This window comes from Lycorma delicatula, chromosome 1, assembly GCF_047948215.1.
Source record: "Lycorma delicatula isolate Av1 chromosome 1, ASM4794821v1, whole genome shotgun sequence".
Taxonomy (NCBI): domain Eukaryota; kingdom Metazoa; phylum Arthropoda; class Insecta; order Hemiptera; family Fulgoridae; genus Lycorma; species Lycorma delicatula.
Window position 1 is genome coordinate 102780141 of NC_134455.1, and position 26890 is coordinate 102807030.

Genomic DNA, 26890 nt, shown 5'->3' on the forward strand with positions numbered 1-26890 from the left:
CATCTTTACACAATTTCCAGAGGTCAAAACAATTGTGATTCGACAATTTACAGAGGTCCCAATAATACGAATGTAGTCACTTTGACATAAACACTTCTGACAAACTTACAAACAAAATAACGATCAATTGTTAAGTACATAATTTTAAATATTTTAAATTATCATAAATTATAATTCCTCCTGAAAATGGCAGAATAGCCAAATACACTCGAGTGAAACAAATAATACATTGCAGTATATTACAAATAGTATATTACAATAGTATATTATAAATAGTACATAAGCAGTTTATATTATACACAATAATTGTATTTTATCAATGGTGCCATGTTAGAAAAACTTAATATTTTAAAATAGGAGCATAATTGATCAAGCAAATATGATGCAGTTAATAATGAAGTTACGAAGAATTTTCCTTTTTTTCTGAAATAACTGAAGCAGAAGAAAAAAGGTGAAGAAAACAGGATTAAAAGAGAATAATATCTGAATCAATGAACTGACATGAAACCAAAATCCATTAAGAAAACATGAAACCATTAAAAAATAAAATATATACAGTTAAAAACCTGCAGTGATTTTCAAAATTTTCCTAGAAGAAATATGGATGAGATTCATGCCATCCTGAATCTAAGTACAAAAAGATATCTATGGCGGTACTGAAATTTTAAAGTCTTAGATAACCAATCAGTAATATAATTGATTCACATAATTTGTTAGCTAAGAGGGGAAGTACTACAGATTCTGAGCTCTTATTACAGGATTTTTGGTAGGATTCAAAAAATACACTCATGAAAAAGAAATATATAAAGTAGTCTTGTTATAGCAAGTACTCTTGTTCATGTAATAGAGAAAAGGACAGGAAGTGTTTTTGCTGCTGCAAGAAAAGGAAAATTTAGCAAAGAGCATGAATACTTATGGTATGCAGCAGCAGTACAATAATGCAACAGAAGGAGATAAAAGTTTGTTAAATGTATGTTTGAACAAAGAAAAATTTATAAGTATATTGTTCAGTTTTTAGGGATAAACTGAAATTTTTTTGAATTTAGATAACTTAGTGATTTTAGAAATGTACAAAATGTGTGGTTAATAACCAGAATATGGTACATTAAGAGATGCAGTTTTTAAAAAACTGTCATGGAAAAGACTATCTGTTTGCGTAATATATTTTTCCATAAATGTAGTTGTACAATTATTGCACCCAATTAAAATTATGACAATCAATTGTTGCAATTATCAGAAAAATTATTTTTTTAAATATCAGAGCAAACCACAAAATTTAAAATAAACTACAATTCATGTTGTTAATTAAAGAATGTTCTTTACACTAATTATTTAGACTAAAAACCACTTTTCAAAATAAATTAAATTATTTCTTTATTATATCTTTTTAACACTATAATGGATATTATAGTGTAAATAACTAAAATAAAAACATTACACACCACAGCCTCCTCTATGAATCATGAGACCTTGCCGTTGGTGAGGGGGCTTGAGTGCTCAGGGATACAGAGTAGCTGGACCGAAGGTGCAACCATATCGGAGAGGTATCTGTTGAGAGCCAGACTAAGGAATGATTCCTGAAAGAGGGCAGCAGCTCTTTCAGTAGTTGTTAGGGGCGTAAGTCACAATGACTTAAACGGCCATATCAACATCACTCAGTCCTCTGAGTACTGCGCAGCTGAAAGCAATGGAAAACTACAGCTGTTTTTTTTCCCAAGAAAATGTGGCTCTGCATTTTCAAAAGCAATAATGGAGGCGCCTTCCTTGGTAAAATATTCCGGAGGTAAAATAGTCCCCCGTTCGGATCTCCGGGTGGGGACTACTAAGGAAGGGGTCACCAGAAAATTAAAAAATAACATTCTACGAGTCGGAGCGTGGAATGTTAGAAGCTTAAAAAAGGTTGGTAGGCTAGAGAATTTAAAAAGGGAAATGGATAGGGTAAACGTGGATATAGTAGGAATTAGTGAGGTTCGGTGGGAAGAGGAAGGCGACTTTTGGTCGGGTGACTTTAGAGTAATTAACTCAGCGTCAAATAATGGGCAGGCAGGAGTAGGTTTCGTGATGAACAAGAAAATAGGGAGGAGAGTGGAGTATTTCAAGACGCATAGCGATAGAGTCATTGTAATAAGGATAAATTCAAAACCTAAACCGACAACGATTGTTAACGTCTATATGCCTACAAGCGCCCATGATGATGATGAGGTAGAATGTGTATACGAAGAGATTGATGAAGCAATTAAACACGTAAAAGGAGATGAAAATTTAATAATAGTTGGAGATTGGAATGCAAGCATTGGAAAAGGCAAGGAAGGAAATATAGTGGGTGAATACGGGCTGGGCAAAAGGAATGAAAGAGGGGACCGACTTATAGAGTTTTGCACGAAGTATAATTTAGTAATTGCCAACACCCAATTTAAAAATCATAATAGAAGAATATACACTTGGAAAAAGCCAGGCGATACTGCAAGGTATCAGATAGATTATATCATGGTTAAGCAAAGATTTAGAAATCAACTCGTGGACTGCAAAACTTACCCTGGAGCAGACATTGATAGCGACCATAATTTGGTGATAATAAAATGTAGATTGGGGTTTAAAAACCTGAAGAAAAGGTGTCAGATGAATCGGTGGAATTTAGAGAAGCTTGAGGAAGAGGAGGTAAAGAAGATTTTTGAGGAGGACATCGCAAGAGGTCTGAGTAAAAAAGATAAGATAGAAAATGTAGAAGAAGAATGGGAGAATGTTAAAAAGGAAATTCTTAAATCAGCAGAAGCAAACTTAGGCGGAATAAAGAGAACTGGTAGAAAACCTTGGGTTTCAGACGATATATTGCAGCTGATGGATGAACGTAGAAAATATAAGAATGCTAGTGATGAAGAAAGTAAAAGGAACTATCGGCAATTAAGAAATGCTATAAACAGGAAGTGCAAACTGGCGAAAGAAGAGTGGATTAAAGAAAAGTGTTCAGAAGTGGAAAGAGAAATGAACATTGGTAAAATAGACGGAGCATACAGGAAAGTTAAGGAAAATTTTGGGGTACATAAATTAAAATCTAATAATGTGTTAAACAAAGATGGTACACCTATATATAATACGAAAGGTAAAGTCGATAGATGGGTGGAATATATTGAAGAGTTATACGGAGGAAATGAATTAGAAAATGGTTTTATAGAGGAAGAAGAGGAAGTTGAGGAGGATGAAATGGGAGAAACAATACTGAGATCTGAATTTAAGAGAGCATTAAAAGATTTAAATGGCAGAAAGGCTCCTGGAATAGACGGAATACCTGTAGAATTACTGCGCAGTGCAGGGGAGGAGGCGATTGATAGATTATACAAACTGGTGTGTAATATTTATGAAAAAGGGGAATTTCCGTCAGACTTCAAAAAAAGTGTTATAGTAATGATACCAAAGAAATCAGGGGCAGATAAATGTGAAGAATACAGAACAATTAGTTTAACTAGTCATGCATCAAAAATCTTAACTAGAATTCTATACAGAAGAATTGAGAGGAGAGTGGAGGAAGTGTTAGGAGAAGACCAATTTGGTTTCAGGAAAAGTATAGGGACAAGGGAAGCAATTTTAGGCCTCAGATTAATAGTAGAAGGAAGATTAAAGAAAAACAAACCAACATACTTGGCGTTTATAGACCTAGAAAAGGCATTCGATAACGTAGACTGGAATAAAATGTTCAGCATTTTAAAAAAATTAGGGTTCAAATACAGAGATAGAAGAACAATTGCTAACATGTACAGGAACCAAACAGCAACAGTAGCAATTGAAGAACATAAGAAAGAAGCCATAATAAGAAAGGGAGTCCGACAAGGATGTTCTCTACCTCCGTTACTTTTTAATCTTTACATGGAACTAGCAGTTAATGATGTTAAAGAACAATTTAGATTCGGAGTAACAGTACAAGGTGAAAAGATAAAGATGCTACGATTTGCTGATGATATAGTAATTCTAGCTGAGAATAAAAAGGATTTAGAAGAAACAATGAACGGCATAGATGAAGTCCTACGCAAGAACTATCGCATGAAAATAAACAAGAACAAAACAAAAGTAATGAAATGTAGTAGAAATAACAAAGATGGACCACTGAATGTGAAAATAGGAGGAGAAAAGATTATGGAGGTAGAAGAATTTTGTTATTTGGGAAGTAGAATTACTAAAGATGGACGAAGCAGGAGCGATATAAAATGCCGAATAGCACAAGCTAAACGAACCTTCAGTAAGAAATATAAGTTGTTTACATCAAAAATTAATTTAAATGTCAGGAAAAGATTTTTGAAAGTGTATGTTTGGAGTGCCGCTTTATATGGAAGTGAAACTTGGACAATCGGAGTATCTGAGAAGAAAAGGTTAGAAGCTTTTGAAATGTGGTGCTATAGGAGAATGTTAAAAATCAGATGGGTGGATAAAGTGACAAATGAGGAGGTATTGCGGCAAATAGATGAAGAAAGAAGCATTTTGAAAAATATAGTTAAAAGAAGATAGACTTATAGGCCACATACTAAGGCATCCTGGAATAGTCGCTTTAATTTTGGAAGGACAGGTAGAAGGGAAAAATTGTGTAGGCAGGCCACGTTTGGAATATGTAAAACAAATTGTTAGGGATGTAGGATGTAGAGGGTATACTGAAATGAAACGACTAGCACTAGATAGGGAATCTTGGAGAGCTGCATCAAACCAGTCAAAGGACTGAAGACAAAAAAAAAAAAAAAAACACACCACAGTGACCCTACTGAAACCAAATTACTTAAGAAACTAAATTAACTTCACATTGTTCTTTAAAAGGTTCTGATCACTTTAATTAATCTATAACTAATTTACTGTACCTTTTAGTTTCTACTCTTTTTTATCATATATTCTAAAAAAAATTACTTCTCCCGATGTTTTATCAATTGATACCAAATGCCACAGAATGCATCAAAATTTTGAAAACGGGTTATTCTTGCCTAAATCAGTCACTGGTTTTTCTACTGCACTTCTTTTTCTCTTAGATCCTCTTTTAAAAAAAAAATGTTATTATTAGCTGTAGTAATAATTAAATAAAATGGCACTTCATGGCTATTAAGTATTACATGCATAATATGTTACTACCTAAACAGATGTAATTGAAGTTTGCTTCAGAAAAATGTACTTTAAAATCAGAATTATTTTTATCATAAAATTTACCTTTAAAAGCATAATTAAAAATATCATCATTCAGAGATTTATGCTAGATTATGTTATTACTGTCTATCTACCACATAGATACACACATCTGTTCAGAAAATAGCTGAATATTTTTAATTACGCGCCAACAGAAATATTTAGTGACATGCGTTTGGCAGCATTTTTTTCCGCATAGTAAACATATGTTCTTGGATTGTTGATATATTATTTAGTTTCTATATTATTGTTATTTGAGTGCAACGGGTTTAAATGTTAGTAGCAACTTTTGTAGCATGTGATTTTTGGGAGCAATGATACAATGTAAAATTCTGCAAAAAACTGGGGAAAGCTTTCACAGAAACTTTCCAACTTTTGAAACAAGTTTACAGAGATAATGCTCTGGGTTGTATGCAATGTTTTACAATTTAAAAGTGGTCATCAGTCAACTGAAGATGACCTTCATCAACCAGGAAGGCCTTTGACAATCAACAATCTGGTGCATGCATATCATCGATTGACTGTCAGAGAACTTGCAGAAGAGGTTAGCATCTCATCTGGATCATGTCATGACATTTTGACTGAAAAATTGGACATGTATCAAGTTGCAGCACAGTTTGTTCCTAGTTTGATGACTGACCAGCAAAATGAACATTTGTCGGCAATTTCTTGAACAAGCCAATGACGATGAAACATTCATGCAAAGAATCATAATGGGAGACAAAAGCTGAGTTTACAGGTACGGAATTGAGACAAAAGATTAATCATCACAATGGAAAAGCAAAGGATCTCTACACCCCCAAGTAAGCACATCAGTCTCGATCCAATGTCAAAGTGATGTTCTCTTTTTTCTTTGATTTTAATGGCATTGTGGATTTTGAATTCTTGCCTCAAGGTGAAAGTGAACCAAGCAATAAAGGTTACTGAAAAATTCTGCAAAAAAAGAGACCAGAGTTGTGGCAAAACAACACATGGTTCTTTCATCGTGACAATGCACCTGCACACTCAGCTTTGTCAATTTGTCAGTTTTGACAATTCCCTCAGCTTCCCTACACACCAGATCTGGCTCCCTGTGATTTTTTCTTATTTCTGAAATTAAAATCGGTGATGAAAGGACGCAGATTTGAGACTATTGATGACATTAAAGCAAATTTGTCACAAACTTTAAAGACCATTTCAAATGAAGCTACCCAGGATTGTTTCGCAAAGCAGAAATCCATATAACAACAAAAAGCATTCAACAAGACAAAACGGATCAATAAAAGAACCAGATTGTGTAACGTTAAATTAACAGTAAAATCCCTAGTTGAAGTACAGTTAGCTAAAAAATTAATATTTTAATAATAAGCAAATTAATCAAAATTTTAACAAGTCTTCAAGTCAAACATTTAAAATAAAGCTACTAAATTCTATTATACCAATTAAAAAAGGCAACCCCGCCAAAATACACTAGGGTTTCAGTGCTACGGAAATTTTTGCTGTGTTTCTTTGAGCTTGGGTTTCAACATATTACTAAAACAGTTTATCACTAAATTTAAATAACTGTTGAAGAAATACTTGTTAAACACATAATTTTTTAACAACCCTAGTAATCAATACCTTAAAATAAAACTTTGTTAAATAAAAAGGAATGAATTTAAATTAAAAAAAATTAATAAGCTGCAAAAAGAGCTAACAAGATAATCATAATGAATACAGATATGCAAGATAAAATATTACTTCACCAATATTAGTAAGATCTCGCAAATCTGAAGTGTGAGCCAAACGAGTAGCTGCATTATAATAACCTCTTCTAAGGAAATATTCAACTAACATCCGATCAAGACGCCTGCGCCGCCACTGGTTTCCTCCAGTATGTTCTTTGAGATGATCTAATCTTCTTTTACAAACATATCCTACTTGAAGTTCTTCAGATATGCTCTCCTCTGCCTGAAATTGACATAAAAGATAATCACACTTTTTATATAATGAAAGTCTAGCTAGCATACATTACAAACTCATAGACACTGTATGAAAATCTACATGTTGCAGAAAGCTTTAAATAAATACACACATTGACGACCAATATTAATTTACATTCACGAATAATATACTGCATGCATTTTTTTTTTTTAATTGTTATTGTCTTTTTTTTTCTTTACACTACTGTTACTACTGACACTCATCGATCAATACAAAACAACATCTCGATTGCATCACAGCACTATGAGATGTACACATGCCATACACTAAGAACAATACATATATATGACGGACAATCAAATATAAACAGTAATTTTTTTAAATAAATTTACTGATTAATAATATACAGATTTCATACTGTCATCATTTCTGTATATAGTCTCCTGCGTAATCAACACACCTTTGCCAATGATTTGGAAGCTTGAATATTCCTTCTTCATAAAAAGTTTGGGGACAAGTCATCAACGAATTGCGCATATGCTCATCGAAGTCTTCATTGTTTTAGAATTGTTCCCCTCTAAGTGATTCTTTCAAGGGCACAGACATAAAATAATCACAAGGACAAATAAATCTGGACTGTCAAGGCCAATTTTTCCAATTTATCCCTTGTGGCTTGTGGCATGTGGCCTGGCTTGTCATGGAGAAGGATGACATCTCTGATGTACATACCCTGTCTTTTGTTTTGGTAGGCGGCTTTTGTTGACTGTAGTAGCTGGCAATAGTAAGCCACATTCACCGTTTGTTGATTCTGGAGAAAATCAATGAGTAAGACTCCCCTCGAGTCAAAAAGAATCACTTAAGAACTTTTCCAGCTGATACAACACGTTTTGGCCTTCACTGGGCAGCCCTCATCCTTCCTTCACTACTCCTTACTTCCCATTTTTGACTCCAGAGCGTAATGATGGACCCATGTCTCATCACATGTGATGATGCATCTAAAATAATCATCTCCTTCTAGCTGAAATCGATTCAGAAGTCTCTCTCACAGATCTCCAACCTTAACTGTTTTTGATTTTCAGTCAACAACCTTGAAACCCATCAAGCACTAATTTTTCTAAAGCCAAGATGATCGGTGACAATGGATTGAGCATTCCCATAACTGATACCCACTTCTAACATGATTTCTTCAATTGTGAACCAGCAATCACCTGCAATAAGCTCTTGAATGACATGGATGTTGTTAGTTGTGAGACTTGACCATGGACGTAAATCATGACTTTTGTTTTCTACACTTTCTCACCCACCCTTAAATTGTCTGGCCCACATATATACTCTGTTCTGGGCAGTGTAGTGTCCTCCAAACTGTACCTTTAAACGAGTTAATATTCACGCAGATTTAACACCTTCATTAATTAAAAGCTTAATAATTATATGTTGTGCAACAGATGACAGAATCTCTTGCTCACTCATGACTGATAGAACAGGCTCTGGTTCTGCCTCACTAATAAACACAACATTAATCCCCCACTCCTCCATCCAGCTCGGAACTGCTTGCTGTGTAAATAGCAAAATTAAAGTTTAAATTTGAGTCACCATCGTATGTTAGCTGTCATAACTGCAAAGTTCTACGCAATCTGTCACAAAAGAAATTCAACTCTGAAAAAAAGACATGGTCATATTTAAACATAAGATGCACCCACATCATTTTCACTAAGGAAGTGAGAAATATTTTGCTTCTTCACTAAGCTGAATACAATATTGCAGATCACCATGCCAAGCTCACTGAAGTGCAGTAATTTCATCCATGAAAAGAACATCTTCCCTCCATTTGCTACAATAATTAATTAGCCATTAAGAGTCATCAACAGGTACTGATTCTCTTGTACCTGCAACTATGAGGTGGTATTAGAATACTACCAGACTGTACTTGCAGCAACTTCAGTATACATGATAATGGAGGTCATTACTCTGAACCCTACTCCATCAATTTACTAAGTTGCATCGTATTGTGTGCAGGTGCTCAGTCTAGCGGTACAATTTTAAAACCTTGTGTTACTACTTGTCTGTAATTGGCTGAAAAATTCAAGCAACAGGTTACCATAAAAATTTCCTATCAAACTCAGAAAATTAGCTACTGAGACTTTCAGAAATGAAAGTCTAAAAAAGGATTTTAAGGCTTTAAAAAATGATGATTTAAATATTAAGACTGGTTAGTTCAAAACACTATTGAATGGCATCATTTCAAGGCTGGCAGAATGTCACTTATCACTTCTTCACAACTGTTGACGAATTACTGATGGCCAACTATTAAATAATTTATATTAATAACATTTCTTTTAAATATTCATAACTTTTCATAACAATCATATAAATACTTATAAAAAATAAGGCTTATTACCACAAAATAAAAATGAATTTACATAACATGAAGTACATTTTTTGTCTACATAAAAGCAGTATTTTTTTATTTATTTAAAGGTAACTCCTATATAAGCATTTATCTGACTGCATAAGTTAAACTTACATGATTAAAAATTTTAACTGTTAAACCCAAGACAAAAATCAGAAACTCAGAACCTTCAGCTCATTGTTAGGTTTCTCTATAAAACTAACTTTAATTTATCACTGATATCACTTTTTATAATTGTTTTAATAACTTAGTGATTATTTTATGGAATTATAAGAATGTTTACAAACACATCTACGCTGTAAACTTGTTATCTCCTACATTCTCTAAAAATATATTACCTTTATGATAAACATTACATTATACATTTATATTTAAATTCATTTAAGTGATGAAAAGGAATTACACAATTAACTGTAATTCATGAAAAAAATAACAAAGTACAAGAATTATTCATTCACATACAATTAAATTGAAGAGATAAAAACTGTCAGTAAATTGTAACCAAACTTAACTTAAAAAAGCTATCAATAAAAAATAATACTATTTCAATACTCTTCGCTTTGATTTTCAAGTCAAAACAAAAAAAAAACTACGAACAACATACTAACCCATCTCATTCAGCACAGATTTCAAGAAGTTGAAATGTAAAAATCTGGAAAAGCATTATCTTTTAGTAGAATCTTTTTACATTGGTGTTTTCTTTAAGAAATTTCTTTTATTTTATGTGTAGTTTTATTTTTATCTAAAATTTATGTAGACCAACAATATGTTGCCATATGAAAAGAGCTGATTGCATGAAACCCAAAGACAAGAAAATTATCTTTATAAAAATAAGAAGAAAAATAACTTAACTTACAACTAAGTATGAAGAATTGGCTCTCTGGAATGCAGGAATATATGCTACTTTTTTAATATTTTTTTTTAAGTTTTCCAACTAATTTTCTTGATTTAGAGTTCATTAAATTTCTTGAACTACAAAATCTACAAATATTTATTTTCTAAAATTTCAGTAAAAACATGGCAGATCATTCTTTTTTTTAATAATGATGCATTAATGTAAAAACAACACAAAATATGATGATATACTAAGCATAAACTCATACACAGAAAATACAATAAAAAATTATATAAATTTAAAAAAAAGATTGAAAAAGTTAACCATACCAGATGGTGACAGTTTTGTCAAATAGATATTTTTGAAAAGAAAAAACATTTGTTGAAAATATGTTAATATTAAACATTTCTCAAGAAAAAAAATTGTAAAATGAATTAAAAACAGAAAAATATTAAAGAATTTTTAATTTGTCAATTATTTACAAATGTTGAATTAACAATTTAAACATTTCAACATACCTTTCTTTTCAAAACTTGTAACCTTTCCACCATGCCTCCTAATAATCTACTGATCTCTTTTGCACCAACAGATTCTGCAGCAAGTCCTCGTTCTAACTCTAAAGCTGCAGCTTGAACATGAGAAACTTCTCTATCCAATTGTTTCTGTGCAGCTCTAAATTTCTTATTCAGTAATTCATAAGGCACCTAATAACAAACCCAACAAGAATTATCATCATTAATGCAACTGTTATCAACTGTAGTTAATCATAAAAATACATTTTAATTGCAGAATTTTAATTAGAAAATTCATTTTTCATTGCACATCAAATATTTTTGGCTACAGCAACTGATAATGAACTTCTCATAATCAAGAAATAATGACATAAGCATATTTTTACGAAAATATGCAAACAAATCGTTCACACTGGTATTGAATTCTATAAGTACATTAAAATTTGACTACATTCCAGTGCTAGACAGCAACATTTACATATGCATTCGGACGTAAATCTGAATGTTGTTTTGAAATTTCAACAGAAAGCAATCTAATAAAATGACAAATTATTAAAATTATACTTTAATGTAGTTATAGAATTCAATATAAACTAAAGATACAGAATACCGCAAAAATTAATTATTGTAAATTAATATGGTAATTTTAACTTATCTATTATCTAATTACTATGCTTTGGTGGTTTATATTTCATATATTAAATTTTATTAACATACTGGTCAATATGTTAACGAATAATCTGAATTTTCAAAAAATTATTTACATTATAAATGGCATGTGTGTGTGACACACACATGCCACACACTTTTTTTTACGAAGCATCACCTATAAACAAATTTAGACATTACAAAGTTTTTTTTCATATACAGTTCCATTCCACAACAACCCTTTTTACTGGATCTATTATTTAATTATAAAATCAGTAAAAATAAATATTTTTGTCACTTTTCAGCTATATAATTAATAATTGAAATTTTTAAATGAGAATAACTAAAATTAAACAACCTTCATTTAAAAAAAAGAAACTATTTTTTTTAATTATATTTTTGATATCTCGCTAACCAACAAGAAACGTTTCTGTTTTATGTCCATTACTTTAAGATTATTTTTAAAAACTTGTATAGAGACCTAATTATTCTTACAAGGTAGTGAGGAACATTGTACTATTTTACATTACATTCATACAATGAAATAAAAAGCTTAAATTTCTGATTAACAATACAAAACTCACATGACTTTTCACTGACAAAAAGTTTTTGTATGTTTTACTCAATACCACAGGAAGCTGTACATTATAAGAATCTCTTTTTAATCATAATACATTTTTTCAAGTGAAAATAAAAAAGGAGTAGGTTTTTACAACTTAGTAATCACAAACACTACACAAAACAAATGATATAACAGGAGGCTTCCTTAAAAAATAATGTATGTGGGCCTGTAATAACTTTTGTATCCCTTGCTAATTATATGACATCTGCATTTACAGAAAACCATTGTTCCTAAACATATATATGTATAATAATGATTATTATGTACAAAAAAAGAAATCTTATGCCTTGTAAACAGTTTATTGAAGTATATTAACAATTTATAGAACATTATAGTTTACATATCTCTACATGTGTATAACGAATGAACTCAAGGGTCAAAATTTGGTAGAAGAGATTTATTTTAAAAAATGTTTAAAGGCCTATTATATAATTATACTGTACTATACAATAATAGGCTATATTACTGTAGTCCACTTACTTTTTAAAAATAAATAAAAATATTAAAAATTTACTTTTCAAGACTACATTAAATACTAAAAGTATTGAATCATTTAACAAAAAATAATACTTACATTAGATTTAATTTAATTACATTATTAATGAGTTCAATGATCTTTTGGGCTAGTTGCTTGGAAGGGTTTGTGTTAACCATAATTAAAAACAAGAAATTTAATTTATAATAAATATACTTAAACATATTTAAAAATCACAGTTAATTTACCTTAACACTAAAAAAAAAATTACTATCAAATGTCATTCCTTTTTAGATTGGTCATATTTCATTGAAACTTTATTATTATATCTTTGCCAAGATGGTGATGGAGCTCAATGTTTGAAGATAAACTTACTACACAATGTCCTTTCTTGTTATAACTGATCCCACTTAGTCAAAGAATATTGCTACGTAGTGGTATTTCTGTGATCTGGTTTTTGCTGTTTAAGGTGAGACTGCTATATGGTAATTTTTGTGTGATATAGTCCTTTCTGTTGAAGATGGAGATTACAGGCCAGACAAATGAATCACTGCACCTTTGCTATGTAGGAAGCCGCAGATTGTGGTTTTACAAAAGCAAAAGTTACTTATATTTACACTGCAATAATGCTTATTAAAAATAACTAACAATATCTTTCAAGAAAATATATTTAGACTATTTTTTCACTTAGTTTCTCTTCTAATTAATCATGTGCATCATCCTCATCCTAATACATAAAACAACCTTAATTTCATCTAAACACAATAAAATTATCACTGTACTTTTTTTTATTTTCTACCAATAAACTTTTATCCCAATTTCTCTAGACCTGAGTTCAGAGATGTTGCTGAAATAATTTTTCAATATCCTACCCTTTTTCAAAATTTCAAACAAGAAATCCTTTCATAATTATAGTAGCCTAATAGCACAAATTTAACTTTTTTACGTACATTTATTGTTGAAGGAATAAATAAATTCCTTTCAAAATATTAATTTACTTATTATTGAAAAATACAATATAAAAGATACTATTTATATTGTCTCCACACTTCTGAATAACAGATTTCTTAAATAATATAATTATCAGTCATAGTACAATGCTTTTCTGTTTATATTTCCTTTCATATAAATGTATTTAAGAAAGATTTATTACAGGTACCTTTAAAAATAATTTTTTTGTAGTCCAAATTCTATTACATATTAATGACGTATGGCTGAATAATCACTTACCATAAAAATGTGTGTAAGTTTGTTATATGTGCTCACATTTTTATTTTAGCAGATATTGGCGCAGACTTGACCAATGGTGGGTCCCGTTAAACCCCATCAGGGCTAAGAATGGGGGTGGGCTATGGCAACCGGAAGCGTCATAAGGCGGGTGGGTGTCTTCCCATATGGAGTTGGGATGGACCAATGGTGGTGTGCCAGGTGGGTGTGCCAGGTGGGTGCGCACAGCTCATGAACAATTGATTCATTTGTTTAAATGATTTATCTAAAATTATATTTGTGTTTTGGGGATAAAAAATGAAAATATTGGGGGTTAGAGCTGTGTTAAAAAATCACAACTCAAGAAAAAGCTAAAAATTTTCAGGATTTTGAAGCTTTTGTTGTATAAAGTTATTGTTGTTAGTACGCTAAATTCATCAATGATTGGCAAAAACATTTAACAAAATCATGTGCAATGAAACATAAACCGTGTAATATTTTAGCGGTGGGCCGTAGTCTCACCTTTTTTATAATGTATACTTATTTCTTAACTGCCTTGAATTATTAAATTTGAAATAAATTATCCAAGTCTGTATTGCCTAATACTGGCTTGTTTCAATGTGAAGTATTCATTTATAAATTTTAAAACTTTATAATTTAGCTGGTTAGCAATGCATGGAACCATTATTTAATACTAATAAGTATAAATTTTATGTATGGTCATAAGTATGTAGTTGTGCGACTGATGTTGTCTGTTTATAATTGTGGAGGGCCAGTCAGTGGGATCATATTAGCCAGAAGCAACAGTTCATTCTTCTAATCCTGACAAAGTACTCCAAGTACCATGATTCTACTAAAGCAACCATGACAAAATCTAAACAAAAATCCAATTTTCTAAATTTGCATACTGGTAATAATATTAAATGGAAGATTTAAAAATTATTAAGATTTATTTAAAATGATATTTCGGTCACTAGATGACAATATGAATTAAAAAATTTTTATTAATTCCATTAATTGAATTAGTTAGTTAACTCAAGAAATCAACTAGCTGTGATTACTCAACTAGCTGACCTGCTTAGGTCAGCAATAATGTAAATCAGTATCAGGTATTTACTTACTTATTAATGAAATTATTGTCCTCAAACAGCTGAGACAACTCAAGCTTCAGTTCTCTGGTCTATACTGAAACCAGTTAATCCATATGCTAAGTAAAATATTATATAATTCATCTATAAAAATTGTTAATGTCTAAACAATCTTTTTAATAATATGCTATCCATTCAACTCATTAACTTATTGAATACTTCCATGGGTAATATAATGAACACCAACTTCTTCAATTAGTATTTAAACAAAAAATACAGAATGTAAAATTGTGATTTATACCAGTTTCATGTAACATTTTGTATTAGAAAAAAAATTTAACAACTTATCATGAAATAACTGTAGGAAAGAGCTGGCACCAGTTGTTAACTGAAATAATACCTATTTATTATAATGTCGCCCCTACCAGTTGCTTTTCCATTAAATTTACACTATTTGTTATTAATAAATGTACACAATTTGCTTTTTACTACTGTTATTGTTCATTTTATACTGTTGGTTTTTACATAAATTTTAAGATATTTTGCATAGGCTGTTGTTTGCTGTGAAAAACAAAGGTACTGAATCTCTAATCTAGCAAGTAACCTTTTGCAAGTACGTTTTTATCTCTTTAGCTTCAGAACCACCGTTAGGTATTACTTCGGAGGATGAATGAAGATTGAAGATGTGTATATGAATGTGAATGAAGTGTAATCCTGTACTGTCTCAGGTCGACCATTCCTGAGATGTGCGGTTAAATTGAAACCCAACCACCAAAGAGCACTGGTAACAACGATCTAGAATTCAAATCCGTATAAAAGTAACTGCCTTCACTAGAATTTGAATCTTAGAACTGTCGACTTTGCAATCAGCTGATTTACGATGACAAGTTAATCACTAGACCAGCCCAGTGAGCTGTTTTTGTGCAGCACTACATCCTGCACAAAAATATGCACAAATACGCAGCAGTACTTTTGCAAGTATTGTCCATATTGGTTATAGATGCAGAACTGTTGCAACTTTCTATTACTGTAGTCTAGGTGTGAGATTAATCATCTTTTTTTTGCTGGGGGAATAAGATTTGCAAAATCCTAGGCAAAACTGTGATCGATGCAAATGATAAAAATGCGATAGAGAAAATTTTGCAATTTCTTTTTGTTATGTACAACACCCATAAATGCAATCGAACATATCACTCATGCCCAATAATACCATAGCCTTGCCAAGAACAATAAGGTCATGCCAGATTACTTATTAAGGAAGAGATAAATGAAATAGTTTTCTGTTACCTTTTTCATTAAGTCCAATAGACCACTGCACATCAGCATACCAAGCCAATTGATATGCAGGTGACATTAGTCTTAATGTGACATTTCATTTGTTCACTGCAGGAACTGGCTATATAGTGAACAATATCTCTCTAGATGTTTTACAAGCATCAGAACCATCAGAAAAATTGAGATAAATTTGTAAACAACAAATTAACATACCCTTTTTGGTGTAAAATATACACAAACTCAAATACAAAATACACACTCTGCCTCAAAGTCAACAGGTGATACTTTTAATATATATTCATACGTAGATTTAATCTGCTTAGAATGTAGGAGAAGTAACAGTGCAGTTTCACCATTTTTTAACAAACATCAATTCATCAGTTTTTTAACTAAAACTAACTAACCATCAGTATGTTCAAACTGAAAAATATATTTAATATAGATTGATGTTTTTATTCTTGGAACAAAATATTTCATTTTGTTTACTTTTATGTACAAAAACGTAAAACCTTTTATCATACATTTTTAATCAAAGTTGTTATTTTAAAAAAAACATAATTTTAAATGTTAATATTATTCAAATTTACTGAATTTTTAGGAAGTGCTGTTAATGTTATTTATTATATTAGAAATAATCAAAATACTGCCACATGAGGTGTGTACATATTTTCATCAGAAATGAATGAAATACAAAGGTTTTATATTTTGGAAGACCCTGGAAGAGAAAAAAGAGAAGGAAAGTCAACAGGTAGTAATAGAAAAATAAAGTAAAAGGATGAGAGAATAACATAGAACTATAAAAGAAAGTTGCATATTGTATTTTCTAACAAAAATTTTTATTGTTCATGATAAATTCTATATAATTTTTAGTTGAATTTCAGAAAAATGCACAACACCATAAGTAAGGTTATAAGTATTTATAATTGTACAGGTAATAAACCTGCATGTGATCAAATCATTTGTAGTGATGCTAAAAAGGCTTATTAATTGACCAAAGACAGTCTCCGAAGAATATAGAAGATATTTAATAAAATAGTTCTTAAAAATTTCTTTTTAAAAGGATTTACAGGAATATAGCTTATGTTAGCTGCAAAATTAATACCACTGTAGAAATTTTGTACAATATTATTGTACCACATGCAACTATGGTTTTTGTTAATTTTAAAGTGATTTTGAATAACAAAATTATATGTAAATAGTTTGCATCAGTCAATTTATACAATTACTATAATTTATTAGTAGTGCTATTAATGTGTCTAAACTATACTGTAACGCAACTGTAAGTTTAAAAGTTAATTCCATTATTTAAATAACCATCAAGAACTGTAATCAATAACTGTTAAATTTATACACATGATAGATTAAGTTTTATAAAAACGAGAACGTTTTAAATAGGTGTCATAAAATGCATACAATTCAATTAATGATTATACTTAATTATTTTGTAAATAAAACTACTTTTAATTTAAATTAATGCAAGCAGCTTATTTCTTCTTTAGTGTTTACACATAATCAAAAAAATAATTTAAATATACTAACTGTTCTATTTTTGTTGGAGAAATAGTACACCCTTTCTTTACTATTCATTCCTTCTTTTAGGATAGAAACTTAGATACAGTTCCTTTATTAGGTACTCCATATGATCTGACCAGCACACCAATCAACAGATGTGGACTGTCTCTTTATAATGACAAAAACCCCATCATTATCCTTTGCATTTGAAACTTCCTTAAGGGAAAATGTCATAAGATGTAATGTTGATGGAAACATGGATAACATCATGAAACCCACGGATAACTTTCAAGAGTTAATACATATAGTAATTATGCTTTTATGCTAAAAAAAACATACACTAACTTAAAAAACTAAGAGAAATTTCATTAAAATCCATAAAAAAAAAATTTAATTTAAAGAACTGGTGATTCTCATTTGTAAAAGACAAATTTTTATGAATAACTCACAATGCTAAACCTTTTCAATCTTTTAAGTTTATCTCTCTCTTAAAATTCTCCAAGCAGTTTTGTGGTACTGATCATTACAGAATTTTTCTTAAATAAGGGGGTCAAATATCAAATTTTTAATGACTGCAAGCATAGCATATTTACTGCAGGTAAGGTTTATAATTGGGTAAAATCAATTTGGATAGATAAGAAGCGTGTGGAAAATTAGAATTAACCTTAAACTAAGAAACCAGAAATTTCCTATCTCTGTTAATATATTGAAATTAATGAAATTATTTGGACCAATCACTGAATAACCTTAGCAACTGTCATAGATATTAGAAATTAATAGTAGAGAAAGTTAAAGTAGGTACTGAACATAAAATTACAAAAAGTTAATGTTTTAAGTAAGTAGAATACAAAATTTCTGATTCTTTTCAAAATGTGATAACTTAGATCTACTTTTTACTTCTGAATTAAGGATAGCAATTTATATGATGGAAATATATGAACTCTTTTCTTCCAAGAAAAGTAAAAATAAATTCTTCAAAACACACAATAAAAGTTACCATATTCTACAATTCAGTGTCACTTACATGATTTTTATTCCTTCTAATAATGAAGTTGTCACTACGGCTCAATAACTGGTTTAAGAAGCAGTCAAAAGAATCTATTAAGGCTGGAACTAAAAAGTTTATAAATGCTGGAACGGAGACAGTGATGTTAGTAGAGACAAGGAAAAGGTAATAAGCAATAGATTTTGAATATGGGTAAATTAAATTTACAGAAGCAAACATTACCTGTTTTCAATTATTTTACATTAGAAATCTTTACATTAGCAGTAAATTATTTACAGAGGCAGTTAATATTTTAACTGCCCTTGTATATTTACTCCATAATCTTGTATGATGGAAGTTGAAGAGAACTTGTATACAAGTTTACTAAATTAAATTGCTATGGAATTTAATTAAGTTGTTTCAGTAAAAAACTCACATTACATAACACAATCAAAAAAAAGATGAGGTTTTTTAATACTAATGAGTTAGTTCAAAGATAGCACATTAAGTATCCCATCAACTGTCAAAATTCAGTTGCTGTCATTACATCATGGTGGTTAAATAGAAATAATTCTACCTGGGACTACTGCCACAAGAAAACACTTACAATTTAAGTAAAGTCTTATTACTTTAGTTGAAATTACATTATTACACAATTTTCAAATAAAATCAATTGTAAAAATAGGAGGGTTTTGTTAAACATAAATCATTATTTACCTCCACAAGCAATACTATTAAATTCAAGAATGGCAAAAAAAGTTAATTTTTTTTTAATAACTCATATTTTTTACAAAATATAAAAAGGAATTAAAGTACATTGTCCTTATTAGAGAGTACTTCTGCAAACATTGAAATGCTTTATAAAGCAGCTCATTATTATAATATTGTGAATGTATTAAACTTCACATTTGTAGAAAGTATCATCATTGCTTTTTTTTTATAGTTTATGAAAAAACATTGAAATGTGCAATGTAATTCACTAAAAAATGTAATTTTAAAAACAATTATAATCTTGGCAGTGATAATGAATACATTGTACACGGGATAAAAAAGTTAAAATTTTAAGCACAATTTGAAAATACTGTTTCAAAATTAAATTAACAAAAATCCGATACATCTGTCAAGGCTGTTATACCAAAAGCAAAACACAATTTTTTTAATGAAAAACAACGTCTAAAACTAAAATTGAATACCTACAACTTCGTTATTCCAATTACATTCTAAAAATATGTGATTTCGAGTTTTACATTAAGGTTAAAAATAGTCCAGAGGAGAATTACTTAAAAAAATTAACAACAAAAAAATCCTAAACTTTCTTTCTAATGGTTTACAATTTCAATTGAAAAGTTACATACAAACAAAACAGAAGCAAGCTACCGTGCCTAATATTCTGCTGCTACTCAAGAAAGCGGAATTTATTGCATTGTCTAAAATAAGCACACCCATATCCCTCACTTAGTACAATAACATAGATACCTTTAAAGTTGGATGTTCTAACGATTTCACGTCAGCCATGAAGAAAAGAGAATGAATACCTATTTACCAAGAGAACACAGATAAAAATTTTAAGCAATTTTAGCACGTCAAAGTTAGTATTTCTTATCGCATACCGTCCTACAACAGCATATGTTCCTGACATTAAACCAGCTGATTTTGATTTCAACTGTGCAAACTTGAGTATGAATTCATGGGCGTAGACTGCTAATATAGTCGCAGAAGAAGACATGAAATTGTAGGGAAAAAATTTGTTATATATATGTTCATGTAATTTTGTTAATTTCCAGTTGGAAGAAATTATATTTTCAGTTATGTTTACTTAATGTATATTTACAGTATGTGAATGTGTCGTAATAATTATAAGTCCGCTTATTCATCCAACAGCGGTCAATTTGACCATCACAAGAATTGCTTTTTTTCTGTAATATCATTAGAAAATGTTACATTTAAACATTAATATATCTAATGTTTTACAGTAATATTTTTAACAAATCTGTAGATTAATATCATTTATGTTGGTACTCAAATCCAGAACCAGTTGAATAAGATACCCACGTAATTACCAGTAGTAACTACATAGAAAATACCAGCTTTGTTAAATAGAAAATTGATATTGAAGTAAAATGCACTATTTTATTTTATTTGTTTACATGACTATGCTATTAAAATAAAAGACCATCCCGTATTTCAGTAACACAATCAACTCGCTTAAGAAAAAAATTCACGTAAGCCCCGGTTAAAAAATGTTTATTTTGTCTTTATTGGGGGTTTTAGGATAAAAACCAAATAGTACTCTAACATTAGCGGTGTGGTTGTAAACATGATTTCATCAATTTGGAAAATAACGCCGTGGCCTCTACTTTACATAACGGCTGTAAAATGAAATCAAACGCAAATATCTTTGGAATGTACATATTCCATTAATACAGTCATGTTTGTGAAATACAGTCTTATGTATTTTTTATCGTTATTTGATTAGCAGAGATTAATATTTCTGAAGTAACAATTAAAAATAATAATGTTTTAACTAAATTACTTTACATGTTTAATAATCAAATAATATCAACAAAACATTGAAAATCGACAAATCATTAAAAATTGGGCACAGCCTTGTTAAAGGCCCCGACACACCCTCCTATCCGATCCGATCCGATATCCTAAATGTAGGATGAAAATGGCAAATTGTATAGTGTTTGATCGTCCTAACAAAAAAGTTTGAATCCGATTTAGAATTTTTATTTAGAAAAGTCTCATGGTCTTCCCTACCCGACTTAGAACAGATCCCTCCACTTTCGTTCCGAGATCGGATAGTGTGTAGCGCAGTCGGGCGTTCGGTTCCGATTAGTAGTTTGTTTTCTTAAATTTGTATTGCATTACAATACAAAATGTGATAACATTATGTTAGAACACACATATACTGCTGGAAATTTTCAAACTCAAACAAAGAAGCACGGTAACTGCAATTAATGATTGAGAAACGTACACAGTAAAAAATGGCACATTTCTATGAATGGCTTTACCATTCTCAGAAATTCCATAAAACACTGTTTCTTCCGATCCGATCCTGTGTTCTAAATTTAGGATGGCAAATTGTGTAGTGTGTACGTTGATTGTCTAACAAAAAAGTTTGAATCCGATTTAGGAAGGTCGGACGGTCTTCCCCATCCGACTAACCGACTTAGGACAGACCCCCTCCACTTGCCTTCCTAAATCGGATAGTGTAGCGCAGTCTCGGACGTCGGTTCCGATTAGTAGTTTGTTTTCTTTTCAACGGAGTGCAAGTTGTTGAACAGATTTTCATTTTGTTTCGTCAGTAAAATGGCTGAGGAAGAATGTACAGATCACTTTGTTGAACTGTTAGAGTGCTACAAAAATAACCGGTGCCTGTGGGATACCAGCCATCCATTATATTCAAATAGAGATAGCCGGAACCATGCTTATAACGGTCTTCTTAACATATACAAAAAAATTAAGGAGAATACAACTATTGCTGATTTAAAAAGAAAATTAGACCACATGAGGTCCACGTACAACAGGAAATAAAAAAACGTAGGTTACACGCACTGTACTTTTAAACATATTTATTTCATTCAAAAATTAAAAATTCTTTAATATTCAAGTAGGCTACTTGAATATTTTATAATATAACTTGTAAAAAAAAATAATTATGTGAACAATATTTACACAAACATCTAAAACATATTTGAATTATGGTTAAAATACAACTAGGTAATTTAATCTTCTTTCAGGTGAAAGATACTATTACTACTGATGAGGGGCTAGCAAAGTGTGCATCCCAAAGTTGTGGTACTATGAGTATTTCGCGTTTTTAAGTGAAAAAAGCTCAAGAGGAAACGGACACAGAAGATTTCAACACCCAGAATAACGAACATGTAAGTACAGTACCCACAACACGTAAGACTGATTATGTTAGATAATAATGTTAGTAAGACCTTTAGTGTTAAAGTGAGAAATCATGTTTTATTATTCTGTTATTATCCTTATGTCTTAACATGTCTTCTTGAAAATACTCTTCCTTCGTTAGTAAAGTAATTAGTAAATTTCTGTCGTATATCAGTTCTTTCTGCACTGCATAACCATGTCAGTTTGACTCAGACATTCCACTGTATCTCTCTTGCTACATTCTCCTGGATCCCCTTGATATTTACCGATGTATTCTGCGTTGTTTTTAGTTAAGTAGTTATGACGATAGCAACAAGCTAGTACGATAACTTCTACATGTTTAATATTAACAGAAATAGCGCTCTGGAACACTCCAAACCATGCGAATAAAATTCCAAAACAATTTTCTACTACTCTCCTTGCGCGAGATAATCTGTAATTAAATATGCGTTGTTCATGGTTATATTGTTCAGAAGATACGGTTTCATAATATTCTTACTGAAAGTAAAAGCACTATCTTCGACAAATACTTATGGAACCGAAGTGTGTTAGTACTTCGGTAAGAGGTGGAGGAACCCCATATACGGGCGCGTGTTGGACTCTCTAACAGGTTCCGCAAGGTGTTATTAATTGCGTATGTATTCCTGCGCACTTTTTTTTTTTTTTTTTTTTTTTGTCTTCAGTCATTTGACTGGTTTGATGCAGCTCTCCAAGATTCCCTATCTAGTGCTAGTCGTTTCATTTCAGTATACCCTCTACATCCTACATCCCCAACAATTTGTTTTACATACTCCAAACGTGGCCTGCCTACACAATTTTTCCCTTCTACCTGTCCTTCCAATATTAAAGCGACTATTCCAGGATGCCTTAGTATGTGGCCTATAAGTCTGTCTCTTCTTTTAACTATATTTTTCCAAATGCTTCTTTCTTCATCTATTTGCCGCAATACATTTGTCACTTTATCCACCCATCTGATTTTTAACATTCTCCTATAGCACCACATTTCAAAAGCTTCTATTCTTTTCTTCTCAGATATTCCGATTGTCCAAGTTTCACTTCCATATAAAGCGACACTCCAAACATACACTTTCAAAAATCTTTTCCTGACATTTAAATTAATTTTTGATGTAAACAAATTATATTTCTTACTGAAGGCTCGTTTAGCTTGTGCTATTCGGCATTTTATATCGCTCCTGCTTCGTCCATCTTTAGTAATTTTACTTCCCAAATAACAAAATTCTTCTACCTCCATAATCTTTTCTCCTCCTATTTTCACATTCAGTGGTCAATCTTTGTTATTTCTACTACATTTCATTACTTTTGTTTTGTTCTTGTTTGTTTTCATGCGATAGTTCTTGCGTAGGACTTCATCTATGCCGTTCATTGTTTCTTCTAAATCCTTTTTACTCTCGGCTAGAATTACTATATCATCAGCAAATCGTAGCATCTTTATCTTTTCACCTTGTACTGTTACTCCGAATCTAAATTGTTCTTTCACATCATTAACTGCTAGTTCCGTGTAAAGATTAAAAAGTAACGGAGATAGGGAACATCCTTGTCGGACTCCCTTTCTTATGTTCTTCAATTGTTATTGTTATTGTTCCTGCGCACAACCGACTAAAACTCCACTCCTGGCAACCCATCCTTCCTGGAAAGCGCCAAAAAAGTATTACTGCTGGAGGGGGGTAAACGCGTGCGCGCGCGCGTACGAATACACACACAATCGGTCACCACAACCACAAGCAAACATCAAAACCAACCATCACGCATGCATCACACAAAACACAGCAAAACGCATCAGCATATTAACACGATACCATTCAAGCACAAACATACCGGACAGGGACATAGATACCTCGAACACACATACCATACGGACTTATACAAGAAGACCAACCATGCCAACACACAGAAGAAGCCCAAAAGGCACGCTTAATAATAACACACACGCACTCGCCCAGCAGACATGTACACAACTAGCACACTTACCTAAAGCGGCCATCCGTCGTTGCTTCGAAGGAGTGACGGCACTTCTGGTGCCGTCAGGGACCAGGAGTGGAGTGTCCACGGCCTCACTGCCCCAAGGCGACCCAGGAGGCACTCAGCCGCAAACCTGACCAACCCGGCGCCCTCTACGTCTCCTTCCCCTACGGAAATTCTCGTACTCGCGAAGTCTCGCCATCATGCTTTTAATGTAATCCTCGATAGACCTCTATTCCTTCTCTCCAGTTAAATATTACTTCTAGAGTCTCCTCAGCTCTTAACAGATCTGTTCGGCCCAGTGTATGCAGCATTTCTGTGCGCTCCACATCGAATCTTAAACACTCATAAAATACATGGAGAGGGGTCTCCTCTTCATCGCACGGGGGGCACAGGTCTGAGTGATCCAAGGAACTGCGTGCTCGTAGCCCAGCGAGCCATACGGTCTCCGACACCAGCTCCGGATATTCCCTATGAGACGTTGAATCCACTTGCCTTTAGTTCCCCTGCCAAATCTGGATAGTTTCCGGTGATCTCTTTAATTCTTCTTTTCTTTTCGTCTGGTGGCAAATGCCCCAGCTCCTTGAGTCTTCTCCGTTGCCCAATCATTAGATCCATCGGCGGGAGTCCCGCTAGCACCTCTGCCGCCTCACGGGAGACTGTTCGATAACCCTCAAGCAGCACCTCCTATGGAGAGCCTTTAACTTTCCCCGATATATGCCATATCTTATGACACCAGTCAAAATTTCGGCTCTATATATCATCGTCGAGTAAGCCACACCGGTCAACAGTCTCCTCCGCTGCTGTGCAGGTCCACCAGTGTTGTAAAGAAGGCCTGAGATTAATCGTACCATCCTCTCCGCCTTCTTGCAAGCTTGTATTATGTGGGTGCCAAACCTAAGCCTGTCGTCCACCAAAACTCCCAGGAATTTTATAGCCGGTTTCGTGCGGATTCCTCCGCTTTCCAGAGCTATCTTCAAAGTCAGTTTCTTTTTCGCCTCCATCTTCTCAGGGGCCATGATCAATCCTACACCGGCCATCCAGTTACTGATGACGTAATAGGATTCGGTTATTTTCTCCATCGCCTCTCACCTGGTATTCGCCCCGACCATCAAGACGAAGTCATCAGTGTACCCCGTCAATGTAATCCCTAGAGGAAGTGCGGTCCGAAAACACTGTCATAGGCCAAATTCCACAGTGTCGGTCCGAGGACCGAACAATGCGGAACCCCCTTGTCGTGTCGAGAACTCTCTCTACCAGTCCGTCTTGTGCTCTGCATAATTAGCCTGCGTCCCGAGAGGTATGATCTAACCATTCCTCTTAGATATAACCCATAGTTCTCAGAGAACTCAAGATTGTGAAATCTAAGTATACTTCCGCATCACATACACCAGCAACCGCGTCAAGGGCGGACCTTCCCCAGCGAAAACCGAACTGTCTCGCAGAGAGCCCGCCCGCCTCTTCGATCACTCCAGCGATCCTTGGCTGCGATATGCGTTCTAGCACTTTTGCAGCGGCATCAATCATTGCCAGAGGTCGGAACGAGATGGGAAATGCCGGATATCTACCCGCTTTTGGCACCAGCACCAACCACTGGCATCTCCAGCGTTCCGGGAATACTCCTTCGTCAAGGTAGGCGTTATTTGTATCCAAGAACTCCTTCGGTTCAGCTCTGGCTGCCACTTTGACCACCAAATTTGGCAGCATGTCCATGCTAGGCGCCTTGGCCGCTAGCTACTCATGGGTGAACGGTGGGAGTAATTGTGAGGAAAGAGCCCATCAATTATATGCGGTACTTCTTGCACGGCTGAGACTCTGGGTCTAAGGTACCTTCGTACCAATATCCCATAGGGTCTCCCCCCCACTTATTTGAGTCCACCTCCTCTATTAGCTGCCTCCAGCATTTTCGTTTTGATTCTCTGATGAGTCTTGCTAATTCATTCTTGCTCTTCTTGTAGCATTCAGTATAAATATTCCTTAACAAGTATGGTATGCTCTGGTCATTCGCCTCCTCGCTTTATGGCATTCCACCCTCTGTCGAGCAATCTCGCTGGCCCACCAATACATGGGTGGATGTCTCTACCTGGTATATTTCTTCGGAAGGAGGTCACAGGCCTTCATAAGTCTATCCAGAAAAAAGTGACCTTCTTCAGAGATGTGTGAACCTCACTTATACCCCAAAGGTGATCGTGATGAATGCCCCCGATCAAAATTTTTCACGCTCAATCCTGTGAACGTTGGTGGCCAGCCAGTCCTGCTGGATCTGTCATCGGCTATTGTCATTAGCAGGGCCTGGTGGTTGCTAGCAGTGAACCCCTTCAGTCACTTATACAAGCAGCCAGCTCAGGAGTGGCAAATGTCACGTTGACCACAGAGCCCATCATCC

General features: G+C 32.9%; 1 protein-coding gene across 1 annotated transcript in view; it reads right to left on the reverse strand.

The window, feature by feature from the left end:
- The window catches only part of Kaz (E3 ubiquitin-protein transferase Katazuke), a 53410-nt gene extending 33111 nt beyond the window's left edge, over positions 1–20299 (reverse strand). The window contains exons 1-3 of the mRNA XM_075358492.1: positions 20101–20299; positions 10820–11005; positions 6879–7083 (exon numbers count right to left, since the gene is read on the reverse strand). Coding sequence (XP_075214607.1) covers positions 6879–7083; positions 10820–11005; positions 20101–20139 — 430 coding nt within the window. The 5' untranslated portion in view covers positions 20140–20299. The remainder of the gene's footprint in view (positions 1–6878; positions 7084–10819; positions 11006–20100) is intronic.
- Between the last annotated feature and the right edge of the window lie 6591 nt (positions 20300–26890).